This window comes from Oncorhynchus kisutch, linkage group LG17, assembly GCF_002021735.2.
Source record: "Oncorhynchus kisutch isolate 150728-3 linkage group LG17, Okis_V2, whole genome shotgun sequence".
Taxonomy (NCBI): domain Eukaryota; kingdom Metazoa; phylum Chordata; class Actinopteri; order Salmoniformes; family Salmonidae; genus Oncorhynchus; species Oncorhynchus kisutch.
In genome coordinates, this window is record NC_034190.2 from 75,014,364 (window position 1) to 75,028,703 (window position 14,340).

The following is a 14,340-nucleotide window of genomic DNA, read 5'->3' on the forward strand; positions in this document are numbered from 1 at the left end:
TCACACTAGACTTCTGCAGCATTGTTCCCCCTGACATAACCCCTCACACTAGACTTCTGCAGCATTGTTCCCCCTGACATAACCCCTCACACTAGACTTCTGCAGCATTGTTTCCCCTGACATAACCCCTCACACTAGACTTCTGCAGCATTGTTCCCCCTGACATAACCCCTCACACTAGACTTCTGCAGCATTGTTCCCCCTGACATAACCCCTCACACTAGACTTCTGCAGCATTGTTCCCCCTGACATAACCCCTCACACTAGACTTCTGCAGCATTGTTCCCCCTGACATAACCCCTCACACTAGACTTCTGCAGCATTGTTCCCCCTGACATAACCCCTCACTTTGGTGCCACTAAAGAGAGAAGAGGATGTACAGGTTTGCGGGATAATCTGATGATTTGTTTGCTAAATGTGATCTATAGGCTACAATACAGCAGTGTAATGAACTGTTTACTCTATTGTGGGGTTTGAATAGTGTGAGAAGACAACAACATATTTGGTGAGAATCACACCATAGGGTACAAAATCAATTCTAGCTCTGAAAGAAGCAGTAGCCTACATTGGGTTTACAATTTTACAATATAGCATTATATTGTCTGCAGTTATTATTCTGTTATTTATTCTGTTACCAATAATATTTACATGTTAATAGTATCTTCTGATTACAATTGTCTCATCTTTTAACTAAATGCAATCTATTAGCTTCCAAAATGTAAGTACTGTAGGTACAGTATGTCTAGCTGTCCGATAACACGCTTTGATGGAATGGTCTGTCCTGTACATTGGAAAAACCCAGAGTGCATTGAGTGAATGTTGGATAAAGATTTTGGTTCCTTTCTAAATATAGCAATGTGAATGCAAAGAGGACTGGAACCACAAAATAGGTGAAGTGAACAGGCAAAAAAGTTTAGTCCAAATTCAAAGGCAAGGGCAGTGTGAATACAAAGACAACTGAGTTATTTTGCTTTATTTTACCCCAGAGTTCACTTTAAGGAGGACTGAGATCATTTATCTTAAAGAGGACTATACTGTATGTGAAAACACCCTTAAAGGGTTCTGGGTTCTTTGAGGGGAAAACCACCTGGAACCAAAAATGGTTCTACCCTTTAGTGATCATGACCTCACCTTAGCTATCTGTACACACCAGTTGAGAAGCCTCTGTGGATCCAGGTTGTCCCTGTGGTGCCTGATGTGCTTCAGTAAGGACCCCTGGCTGCTGAGCTGGGTGACCAGCTGGAGACTGGCACCTGGACAGACACCTAAGAGCCTGACGATATACGGGTGGTCTAGACTGCCCATGGACAACATGTGCTGCAAAGGAGGACACACAGAGAGAACAAGAGCGCAAGAGAGAGAGAGGGAGAGGGAATCAGACAGGATCTCCTACACACCACAAGACTGTGTTAGCTTAGTGAGCTAAAGCCCAGGCATTAGTTCATGGAGTTAGCACAAGTATTTATGTCTCATGCAAGGTTACTCTTCAATAAAACCCACCTCCATTACACAAACATATCTGGTGACTAGGAATCAGACGTTAGTATTGTTACTGAGTGTCGGTGTGTTATGAGTGTGTGGTTCTTACATCAGTGATCTCAGTGAAGGTCTGTCTGCCTGTGTGGTCCTGGATGGTCTTAATGGCTACAGGAATCTTCACGGAGTCTCCCTCAGGGATCCACAGGCCTTTGTGTACAGTACCAAACACTCCAGAGCCAAGGGCTTTGACCTTCTTCAGCTCTGGGGCCCTCAGGATCCGGGCATGAACGTTAGCCCCTTTCTCTCCTGGCCCCAGCGGCTCAAAACTCTTTTAATAACACACACAGACCTGTTACATTTATACTGCGAGTTTGGAAAGATATTTTGGATTTGTCCAATGTGTCCCACAACTCTGCAGACTTCCTTTCAGTTATGTTGTAGAGATATACCAGTATTCTATTGAATTTGACATCCTCACCTCCTCACTCTTCAGGTACCTCCTCATGGCTCTCTTCCTGCGGATGGCCCGGCCACGGTGGTACAGCATGCCCAACACAAACAATGCCAGGCAGACTATGAGGGCAGCTGGCACTCCCAAAGCTATTCCTGTGATCTGAGTGCTACAGGAGAAAAATATGTAAATGTCTGGTGTGTTTGTGTGTGTGTGTTTGAGTGGGGTGTGTGTGTATATAACCACCAGCAGGGAGAGACACTCACCTAGTGGACTGTCTAGTGTTGTCTATACAGTCACTCAACCCTGGACCAGAACACCTGCAACAAGATGCACAGTGTCACTCTAATGCACACACACACACACACACACACACACACACACACACACACACACACACACACACACACACACACACACACACACACACACACACACACACACACACACACACACACACACACACGCTCACCCCTGTGTGCAGTTGACATGGCAGGGCTCACAGTAGCTGTCCTTGTTGGGGTATTTGTAGATGAACTGCCCGTTCTCTCCGTTCACCCCACTGGGGCAGGAGAACACACAGTGAGGACCATCTCTCAGACTGGAACACATCACACACTCATCAGACCCCTGAGAGAGGGAGAGAAATGGGGGGAAGGGAGGGAGAGAGAGGGAGGGGAGTGTGAGACAGGGAGGGGGAGGAATAAGGAGAGAGGGGGGTGATGGAGCGAGAGAGGGAGGGGAGAGCGAGAGAGTGAGGGGAGAAAGAAGGAGAGAGGGGGTGATGGAGAGAGAGAGGGAGGGGGAGAAAGAGAGAGGGAGGGGGAGAAAGAATGAGAGAGGGGGGTGATGGAGAGAGAGAGGGAGGGGGAGAAAGAAGGAGAGAGGGGGGTTGTGGAGAGAGAGAGGGAGGGGAGTGTGAGACAGGGAGGGGAGGGGAGAAAGAAGGAGAGAGGGGGGTTGTGGAGAGAGAGAGAGAAATCACTTACCAATGTCAGAAAAGAGGTCATTTTATCCATTATATTAATGAACAGTTAAATAATACAACAGTCTTTCTCTAATGTATCTCTCAAACATTTTTTTTTACACTCAGCCAGAACAAGAAACAGAAACAGATATCGATGTGATTTGTGATATCTAATGGACCAATATACTGCAGCCCAGGATGAAAATAAATATGAAATCCTAAAAGGAAGGAGGAAATAGTCCAGCCTTTTTGGTGAGGTGTTATTCCCATTATATTGAGGTGGGTGACGTCATGTGTAGGGTATGAGATGTGGAAAGGTGTGTGTGGGTTACCTTCCGAATGAGTCATCACCGTTTAAAGTTACAATACAATGTCCTATAAGATTAGGGAGAAATGCTGATAAGCCAAAAGCAAACAAATGCCTATATCGCCTTATATTTGACAGTCCAGTAATATCACAGAAAAGCCCATGTTTACAGAGACTAATGTAGAAACTATGTGGGAGGAGATGTTTCATGACTGAGTTGGCTGTTACAGTACAGAGTCATGCACCACAATCATCTGACGAATGAGAGAATGAAAAACCAAGAACAGTGTCAAAGTATTAGATCTCAGCCAATATCCTTTGTCATTTCACTTATAGACTGTATATGTGAAGCTAGCAGTGAGGTTTAGTTGATAGGGAGATTGAGAGAGACATCAAGAGGACAAGAGAGAGAGATAGAGAGTGAGAGATGGGACGAAAGAGATAGAATACCAAGCGAGATAGAGAGAGAGAGAGAGTTTGTGTACCGGTCCAGTGCAGCTATCCCTCCCATACTGTGGTTGGCATTCTGGATGACATGCGACACACTCCCCCTTTGGCCCCACAAACTCCCTGGGCTGACTGGTGGTGGAGGGACACAACAGATGGTTAAACGCACGCGCACACGCACACACACACACACACACACACACACACACACACACACACACACACACACACACACACACACACACACACACACACACACACACACACACACACACACACACAGCCAATCTCAATTCTAATCTCTCTCACACCTCACACACACACACACACAGCCAACTCTCTATCTCAATTTTAATCTCTCTCACACCTCACACACAAGTAACACACACACTCCCACTGACCCTGTGTAGAAGTTGCAGTGTGCCACACAGGTAGAGTCTCGGCTGTGGTTCCTGCAGGAGAGACACTGGTCAGGCCCCGGGCCCCAGCAGCCTGAGTCTGAACACAGTGGGTCGCACACGTGATCCTCCTCAACTGTAAACAACAACAACATGATTCAGTGTTGAGATAAGTACGTGCAACTCTGACTTTCACTTGAATCATAATTAGAGTCAACTCGAAAATTGGAATTCAACGTGCAGATCTCAGGTCAGAATATGGCCCTGCAAGATTGAAACAGCTAGTAGCTGAGATGTCTCACCACACTCTCTCAGAGGCCTGTTGTCCTTGATGTCGTTGAGGCTTGTGGAGTGCCCGGTGAACAGGCGTGTCCAGTTGACGGTGTGGTGGTAGCACAGTTTGGCGTTGTGGCTGAGGTACACATTGCCGTCACTGATCTCTCTCAGGGAACGCAGACCTAGAGAGGTGATGGACGCAACACGCATGACCATCAGAGAGAAACGCCTGGAGGAGAAAAGCAAAGTTTGAGATTGGTAAGAGGAAAACAGAAGTAAAACGACCTCTAAAGGCCCTTTCTCACCAAGTTCCTTATTCAGAAAACACGAGCACGTCTTGTTTATGACACTGTTCACACCAATTGCTAAATATTGTCCTGCCGCAATCCATCAATTATTATTTATTTGGAACAGGTTTGATTTTTGCGTCTTTTTGCACGAGAAAATAAACTGTTGATAGAAATAGTCTGGGACACAGCCTCTGACAGGTCTGTGGCTTCGTGGTGTGAATTGATTAATAAATATATATATATTTTTACATTTGCTGTGCAGCAATGTATCAATTTAGCCAATGTGATCCCACCACACCAGAGCCACACGTCACTCTTTCCATTCAAACTTCCCCCCCAGTTCATTGCCAACACTGTAGCCTATTGTATAGCCATTCAGCAAGCAAGACAACCAATTGATACTACTCTCCTTGAATAGACCTTAGTTTTAAAAATGGCTTAAAATAAGTTACAGCAGATGACCACACTGGGTTCCACTCCTATCAGCTCAAAACATGAAGAAGCAGCTCCATGGCCCCGTCCTGCCTGGTGTCAACGGTACAGGCTGGTGGCGGTGGTGTAATGGTTCGGGGAATGTTTTTGAGGAACGTTTCCATGCCACAATGAATTCAGGCTGTTCTTGAAGCACAGGGGGTGTCCAACCCAGTAGTAGATGGGTGTACCTAATAAACTGTTCATTATCTATATATAGGCTACACATTCCAGGGCTAGAGAGAGGGGGAAGAGACAGTCCAGCGGAGATGCATGAATTGTGCAAGAAGAGAACAGTGAAGAAGACTATATTCAAGGATATATTCATCCATCAATCATATAGCATGTACAGTGTATGAGGCTATACAGTGCCTTGTGAAAGTATTCGGCCCCCTTGAACTTTGCGACCTTTTGCCACATTTCAGGCTTCAAACATAAAGATATAAAACTGTATTTTTTTGTGAAGAATCAACAACAAGTGGGACACAATCATGAAGTGGAACGACATTTATTGGATATTTCAAACTTTTTTAACAAATCAAAAACTGAAAAATTGGGCGTGCAAAATTATTCAGCCCCCTTAAGTTAATACTTTGTAGCGCCACCTTTTGCTGCGATTACAGCTGTAAGTCGCTTGGGGTATGTCTCTATCAGTTTTGCATATCGAGAGACAGAATTTTTTTCCCATTCCTCCTTGCAAAACAGCTCGAGCTCAGTGAGGTTGGATGGAGGGCATTTGTGAACAGCAGTTTTCAGTTGTTTCCACAGATTCTCGATTGGATTCAGGTCTGGAATTTGACATGGCCATTCTAACACCTGGATATGTTTATTTTTGAACCATTCCATTCAGCACATAAAGATTTTGCTTTATGTTTTGGATTATTGTCTTGTTGGAAGACAAATCTCCGTCCCAGTCTCAGGTGTTTTGCAGACTGCATCAGGTTTTCTTCCAGAATGGTCCTGTATTTGGCTCCATCCATCTTCCCATCAATTTTAACCATCTTCCCTGTCCCTGCTGAAGAAAAGCAGGCCCAAACCATGATGCTGCCACCACCATGTTTGACAGTGGGGATGGTGTGTTCAGGGTGATGAGCTGTGTTGCTTTTACGCCAAACATAACGTTTTGCATTGTTGCCAAAAAGTTCAATTTTGGTTTCATCTGACCAGAGCACCTTCTTCCACAAGGTTTGGTGTGTCTCCCAGGTGGCTTGTGGCAAACTTTAAACAACACTTTTTATGGATATCTTTAAGAAATGGCTTTCTTCTTGACACTTCCATAAAGGCCAGTTTTGTGCAATATACGACTGATTGTTGTCCTATGGACAGAGTCTCCCACCTCAGCTGTAGATCTCTGCAGTTCATCCAGAGTGATCATGGGCCTCTTGGCTGCATCTCTGATCAGTCTTCTCCTTGTATGAGCTGAAAGTTTAGAGGGACGGCCAGGTCTTGGTAGATTTGCAGTGGTCTGATACTCCTTCCATTTCAATATTATCGCTTGCACAGTGCTCCTTGGGATGTTTAAAGCTTGGGAAATCTTTTTGTATCCAAATCCGGCTTTAAACTTCTTCACAACAGTATCTCGGACCTGCCTGGTGTGTTCCTTGTTCTTCATGATGCTCTCTGCACTTTTAACGGACCTCTGAGACTATCACAGTGCAGGTGCATTTATACGGAGACTTGATTACACCCAGGTGGATTGTATTTATCATCATTAGTCATTTAGGTCAACATTGGATCATTCAGAGATCCTCACTGAACTTCTGGAGAGAGTTTGCTGCACTGAAAGTAAAGGGGCTGAATAATTTTGCACGCCCAATTTTTCAGTTTTTGATTTGTTAAAAAAGTTTGAAATATCCAATAAATGTCGTTCCACTTCATGATTGTGTCCCACTTGTTGTTGATTCTTCACAAAAAAATACAGTTTTATTTCTTTATGTTTGAAGCCTGAAATGTGGCAAAAGGTCGCAAAGTTCAAGGGGGCCGAATACTTTCGCAAGGCACTGTATATCATAGGCCTGCTAAAGTTCATCTAGGCCTAGACCACTTGTGTTATAGGCAACCCTAAAAGACAGAAACAAAAAAAACTTTTCAATAAATGGTTGAACAGATTTAGATTTTAAAAACTCAAATGAAAGTATCAAATGCTTCACTGAAATGTATCAACGTCTGATCATTAGGCTATGGACAGGCTGATCATTAGGCTATGGACAGGCTGATCATTAGAATGCTATGGACAGGCTGATCATTAGGCTATGGACAGGCTGATCATTAGAATGCTATGGACAGGCTGATCATTAGAATGCTATGGACAGGCTGATCATTAGGCTATGGACAGGCTGATCATTAGAATGCTATGGACAGGCTGATCATTAGAATGCTATGGACAGGCTGATCATTAGAATGCTATGGACAGGCTGATCATTAGAATGCTATGGACAGGCTGATCATTAGAATGCTATGGACAGGCTGATCATTAGAATGCTATGGACAGGCTGATCATTAGAATGCTATGGACAGGCTGATCATTAGAATGCTATGGACAGGCTGATCATTAGAATGCTATGGACAGGCTGATCATTAGAATGCTATGGACAGGCTGATCATTAGAATGCTATGGACAGGCTGATCATTAGAATGCTATGGACAGGCTGATCATTAGAATGCTATGGACAGGCTGATCATTAGAATGCTATGGACAGGCTGATCATTAGAATGCTATGGACAGGCTGATCATTAGAATGCTATGGACAGGCTGATCATTAGAATGCTATGGACAGGCTGATCATTAGAATGCTATGGACAGGCTGATCATTAGAATGCTATGGACAGGCTGATCATTAGAATGCTATGGACAGGCTGATCATTAGAATGCTATGGACAGGCTGATCATTAGAATGCTATGGACAGGCTGATCATTAGAATGCTATGGACAGGCTGATCATTAGATGCTATGGACAGGCTGATCATTAGGCCATGGACCAGGCCTGATCATTAGGCCATGGACAGGCTGATCATTAGAATGCTATGGACAGGCTGATCATTAGAATGCTATGGACAGGCTGATCATTAGAATGCTATGGACAGGCTGATCATTAGAATGCTATGGACAGGCTGATCATTAGAATGCTATGGACAGGCTGATCATTAGAATGCTATGGACAGGCTGATCATTAGAATGCTATGGACAGGCTGATCATTAGAATGCTATGGACAGGCTGATCATTAGAATGCTATGGACAGGCTGATCATTAGAATGCTATGGACAGGCTGATCATTAGAATGCTATGGACAGGCTGATCATTAGAATGCTATGGACAGGCTGATCATTAGAATGCTATGGACAGGCTGATCATTAGAATGCTATGGACAGGCTGATCATTAGAATGCTATGGACAGGCTGATCATTAGGCTATGGACAGGCTGATCATTAGGCTATGGACAGGCTGATCATTAGAATGCTATGGACAGGCTGATCATTAGAATGCTATGGACAGGCTGATCATTAGAATGCTATGGACAGGCTGATCATTAGAATGCTATAGACAGGCTGATCATTAGAATGCTATGGACAGGCTGATCATTAGGCTATGGACAGGCTGATCATTAGGCTATGGACAGGCTGATCATTAGAATGCTATGGACAGGCTGATCATTAGAATGCTATGGACAGGCTGATCATTAGAATGCTATGGACAGGCTGATCATTAGAATGCTATGGACAGGCTGATCATTAGAATGCTATGGACAGGCTTATCATTAGAATGCTATGGACAGGCTGATCATTAGAATGCTATGGACAGGCTGATCATTAGAATGCTATGGACAGGCTGATCATTAGAATGCTATGGACAGGCTGATCATTAGGCTATGGACAGGCTGATCATTAGGCTATGGACAGGCTGATCATTAGAATGCTATGGACCGGCTGATCATTAGGATATGGACAGGCTGATCATTAGAATGCTATGGACAGGTTGATAATTAGGCTATGGACAGGCTGATCATTAGAATGCTATGGACAGGATGATCATTAGAATATGTGCAGGCTGATCATTAGGCTATGGGCAGGCTGATCATTAGGCTATGGACAGGCTGATCATTAGGCTATGCACAGTCTGATCATTAGGCTATGGACAGGCTGATCATGAGGCTATGGACAGGCTGATCATTAGGCTATGTACAGGCTGATCATTAGGCTATGGACAGGCTGATCATTAGGCTATGGACAGGTTGCATGCCTGTGATTCTATTTTCGAATGGTTGTTAGTTTCATCGTCATATAGCCTATATCACTGCTGTCTCTATCTCCCCCTTCAATCTTTCCTCATCAATTTATATGATAGGCTACATTGATTTAGCATTACCCTTTGAAGCTAAGGCAAGTTTTTTAATACAGTTTGGGAAAGAATAAATGTGATTTGCTTATGTGAGATGCGCTGCAGGCGGCTTTGATTGACAAGTTATTTTAGGTGTGTGTGTGTGAGTTGGCTAAATCTCTTTAACCAGATAGACAGAAAAGTGTATGCAGCATGTGTCATGATGGTCAGCATATGTGCGAGGACTGACGACAGGTGCCATTTTTACGTTTCCTCTCTTAATAAATGGGGTGCAACAAAGCCAAGCTCCTTTCATGATTCATCCTATTGGATGAATAGCCTATCCTAATATTTTCAATAGTATATCATTTTTTACAGTAGTATATCATTTGTTCCAGTAGTATATCATTTGTTCCAGTAGTATATCATTTGTTCCAGTAGTATATCATTTGTTCCAGTAGCATATCATTTGTTCCAGTAGTATATCATTTGTTCCAGTAGTATATCATTTGTTCCAGTAGCATATCATTTGTTCCAGTAGTATATCATTTGTTCCAGTAGCATATCATTTGTTCCAGTAGTATATCATTTGTTCCAGTAATATATAATTTGTTCCAGTAGTATATAATTTGTTCCAGTAATATATAATTTGTTCCAGTAGTATATCATTTGTTCCAGTAGTATATCATTTGTTCCTGTCGTATATGATTTTTCTCTCATCACTGCATCCTCTCCTGCCACTTTGATCAAATTGAACATTTTGCACCTGAGAATGACCGCAGCAGTGTTGGTGACGTTCTGACAAATTTTCAGAAAAGTGGAGGGAAAAATGCATCGGACTTGGTGTGAATGGTTCAGTGTGTCAAAATCGGAATCTGTATTTTTTCGAAATTCTGACAAAAAGATCACAACACAATTGGTGAGAAAATACCTGGCTGCATTTAGACAGGCAGCCCAATTCTGATCTTTTTTAAACGAATTGGTCTCTTGACCAATCAGATCAGCTGTGAAAAAGAGGTGATGTGAAAAGATCTGATTTGACTGGTCAAAATACCAATTAGAGGAAGAAATATCAGAATTGGGCTGCCTGTCTAAACGCAGCCACATACTGCACATCAATTTACCTCTAATGGAAAAAAAGCATCCTTAAACCTCAGAAGGAGACTAGAACAACACATTCAATTAAATAAACATTTATTTGTGGTAGAAGCTAAAACTGCAATAGTTAGTTTCATTAAGATACTGCAACACCAGAGTAACAACTATCTGTGTTAGGCCATGCTTTGGTTTAGCAAAAAGTTACACACACACAGCTCAGGCCATACCTCTTTGCGCTGGAGAGGGACATCAGGAGCATAGTGGACAGGAAGGTGAGGCACATAAAGAGAGATAGAGAGATTACATACTCTAGTGACATGCATGACATGAGCTGTTGACGAAAATGCAGCCTCTGGTATTATTAAAGCAATCAGAGGACAGACTGGGTGGATTAAATGACATGTCACAAAACAGAATGACATATGAGTTATATAGAAATATGGACTATCTTTCACACACACACACACACACACACACACACACACACACACACACACACACACACACACACACACACACACACACACACACACACACACACACACACACACACACACACACACACACAACCTTACTTGTGAAGAGATCTTCCCTGTATGGTGGTAAGACTGGAGAACACTGACAGATCTGATAGCTCTTTAGGCCACGACTGGATGGCTAGGATATCTGGACATCAGACAATGGGCAAGCAAACATAGTTTACACAAATGCAAATATACACAGTCACATGCTGGACAGACTCTGACTGTAAGAAGGTGGACAAACTGTGATTTCAATTTCTGGTTATACTGTATAACAACAAAGCAACATACTGTAGGAGAGGGAAACAAGCAAAGTTTGAGATTGGTAAGAGGAAAACAGACCTCTAAAGGCACACACACACAGAAACAGACAAACACACACCTGTTATCTCCTGCACAGAGCGGAAGACTTCCAGCTTCTTAGGGTCCAGAGGTGGGATATTCTTATAGTCATCACTGAAAAATACACAGAGCACATCTACTGTTCATCTACTGATAATGCTACGTAATGCAGCAATCAAACTACAAAGCTTCCAGTGCAATGAACTCACTTACCCAAGGATCCCTGTGACCAGGAAGTGCAGACTGCCCTGTATCTTGGTGCAGTTGATGAAGCTGTCAATGTTACTGGAGTCCACCGTCTGTCTGTGCTCAGGCCCTGTGCCCTCACAGGCTAGTTTGGGTTCAATCAATCAATGAATCAATCTGTCTCTGGGCTCAGGCAACCCTTGCAGGCTTGTGTATGAAGAATCACTCTCTAATCATGAATCATGTCCAAACTACCAAAAATACCAGCATAAAATTCCTGCACAAACAACCTTAATTTAGCAGCTATAAATCAACCATTGAAAGGGAATGTATCCACTACAGGGACTATTTCTCAATATCCTCACATCCTTTCCTCCTTCTCAAAACTCAGAGGGACCTCAGACCTTCACCTCCAACGTGGCTGGAGAAGTAGGTGAGGAGAGAGGAATCGAGGAGAGAATATCTGGGATTGGGCCAGGGTGTGTTAGTGTATTGATTGTGTTGGATTACCTTTAGGGCACAGCCCTCCACAGAGCTCACACTGCCTCTGACCACTCCTCTCCACCTCCTTCTTGTCTGGAGGACAACCACTCACACAGGAGCTGCCGTCCACCACGAAGTGGGCTGTATGGGGGAAAGAGGGCAGAGGAGAAGAAGAGACAGAGGCATCTATTCACATGAATTCAGAACCATGCAGTGGCTTGGATGTTCTAGATGTCACTTGGCTGGTTCAGTGTTAAGAAGAATACCCAGATACCAGTTTAGTACGAGAACACAAGAAAAAGAATATGAGAATAAAGACAAAAACACACACACACAAGGGTACTCACGGGGGCAGTGGGAGACACAGATGGATCCGTACTGATACTTGGCGTTGGGGTTCGTCTCCATCTGAAACGTCTGCTTGTTGTAGATCAGAGTCTGGGGACACTGGGGCACACAGGAGCCTGAGTCGTTGAAGTGGCGGCACGCCTGAGAGTAGGAAGGTAGACACACACACATACAATTTAGAATGAATCATGAACCTTCTCATGAAGTAATCTATATTAGCTTTCTTACTGTAAGTGAGCTACTTCATCAGCTGTTACAGAACTGCACTACACAGTTAAAAGCCTCAAAGCTGCACGTGCCATACAGTAGGTGTTCTGACATACGCCCACGACTTGATAACTCAATACGTAGCCAATTAAATAAGGTTCCGATATATGTAATAATGGTGGCGACGCGGCTGTGGACTCTCTATTCAGCTATTAAGGTTAAATGACTGTTAAATCACTACTCCTTTCTGAACGACTAGCTTCTCTGTAGGAAAGACAGAAAGGCACTCACAAAGCAGTCCATGTCCTGAGACGCAGTGCAGCCCCCTGCACACTCTATGTGACAGCAGTCCCTGGGGCTTGTCCCAAAACAGCGGCCGTTACACTGAGGGGCGCACACCGTCTTAGTCACTGAGGGGTACAGAGAGGGAGGTCAGAGACAGGATAGTGTAGGAAAGCATGTGACAATATATGACAAGACGGTGAGAGAGAGAGAGAAAAAGAAAGAGATAGAATGAGAGGTGGCACACCCAGATGAAAAGGAGGCAGAGAACTCACAGATCTGGCAGTGTTCTTCACCAGACCCCCAGCAGTTCTCCCCACAGGAAGGGTGACAAGGCCCTACACACATGGAACATCATTATCAGTCAGATATAGCAGCCAATGGCTAACCCAAGAACAGAGGTCAAAGAGGTCAAAGTTTATGGTCTAGCCAGAGTTTGGAATCTCAACTGGAATCCTGATCTCTTTTAGCATTTTCCAGATCAGGTTCTAACCACCTACTCTATAGGACAGACACTGACCTCTCTGACCGTTATACTGGATGTCAATGGGAGCTTTGGCCCTATCTCTGTCCCTCACAATGTCATCCCAGTTCACCCAGGGACCATAGCTCAGGAACCTGTTGTTGACGATCTGGACACCCCCCTCCAGAATTTCTGTAGAGAGGGGGAGAGAGAGAGAGAGGTGGGGGAGAGAGAGAGAGAGACAGAGAGACAGAGAGAGAGAGCGAGGTGGGGGAGAGGGAGAGGGAGAGTGAGAGCAAGAGAGAGAGAGAGAGAGAGACAGGGAGAGAGAGAGAGAATGAAGTGCAGGACAAAATACAATCCCTCCAACCCAAAAAGGCCTTTGGGGTTGATGGTATCCAAAATGAAATGATAAAATATACAGACCACAAATTCCAATTGGCTAAACTCTTTATCATCCACAGCTCTGGCATATTCCCCAATATTTGGAACCAAGGACTGATCACCACAATCCACAAAAGTGGGGACAAATTTGACCACAATAACCACTGTATGATTGTTTTTTATTTATTTTTATTTCACCTTTATTTAACCAAGTAAGCTAGTTGAGAACAAGTTCTCATTTACAACTGCGACCTGGCCAAGATATAGCAAAGCAGTGCGACACAAACAACAACACAGAGTTACACATAGAATAAACAAGCGTACAGTCAATTACATAATATAAGAAAAAAAATAGAAGTCTATATACAGTGTGTGCAAATGGCATGAGGAGGTAAGGCAATAAATAGGCCATAGTAGCAAAGTAATTACAGTTTAGCAGATTAACACTGGGGTGATAGATGAGCAGATGATGATGAGCAGATGATGGTGTGTAAGTAGTGGTACTGGTCTGCAGAAGAGCAGCAAAGTAAATAAAAACAATATGGGGATGAGGTAGGTAGATTGGGTGGGCTATTTACAGATGGACTATGTACAGCTGCAGCGATCGGTTAGCTGCTCAGATAG

At 43.7% G+C, this 14,340-nt stretch overlaps 1 protein-coding gene across 2 annotated transcripts in view; it reads right to left on the reverse strand.

Annotated features, from left to right (window-relative positions):
- Positions 1-14,340, reverse strand: part of LOC109878428 (receptor tyrosine-protein kinase erbB-3-like) — a 34,029-nt gene that overhangs the window by 5,977 nt on the left and 13,712 nt on the right. The window contains exons 4-20 of one of the 2 annotated variants that reach the window (XM_031794597.1): positions 13,390-13,524; positions 13,145-13,207; positions 12,879-12,997; positions 12,380-12,521; positions 12,060-12,173; positions 11,577-11,694; positions 11,404-11,477; positions 11,076-11,166; positions 10,728-10,736; positions 4,352-4,554; positions 4,053-4,185; positions 3,690-3,783; positions 2,403-2,560; positions 2,197-2,250; positions 1,958-2,099; positions 1,589-1,807; positions 1,132-1,317 (exon numbers count right to left, since the gene is read on the reverse strand). In XM_031794597.1, coding sequence (XP_031650457.1) covers positions 1,132-1,317; positions 1,589-1,807; positions 1,958-2,099; positions 2,197-2,250; positions 2,403-2,560; positions 3,690-3,783; positions 4,053-4,185; positions 4,352-4,554; positions 10,728-10,736; positions 11,076-11,166; positions 11,404-11,477; positions 11,577-11,694; positions 12,060-12,173; positions 12,380-12,521; positions 12,879-12,997; positions 13,145-13,207; positions 13,390-13,524 — 2,054 coding nt within the window. The remainder of the gene's footprint in view (positions 1-1,131; positions 1,318-1,588; positions 1,808-1,957; positions 2,100-2,196; positions 2,251-2,402; positions 2,561-3,689; positions 3,784-4,052; positions 4,186-4,351; positions 4,555-10,727; positions 10,737-11,075; positions 11,167-11,403; positions 11,478-11,576; positions 11,695-12,059; positions 12,174-12,379; positions 12,522-12,878; positions 12,998-13,144; positions 13,208-13,389; positions 13,525-14,340) is intronic. The other variant, XM_031794598.1, reaches the window with a different exon arrangement.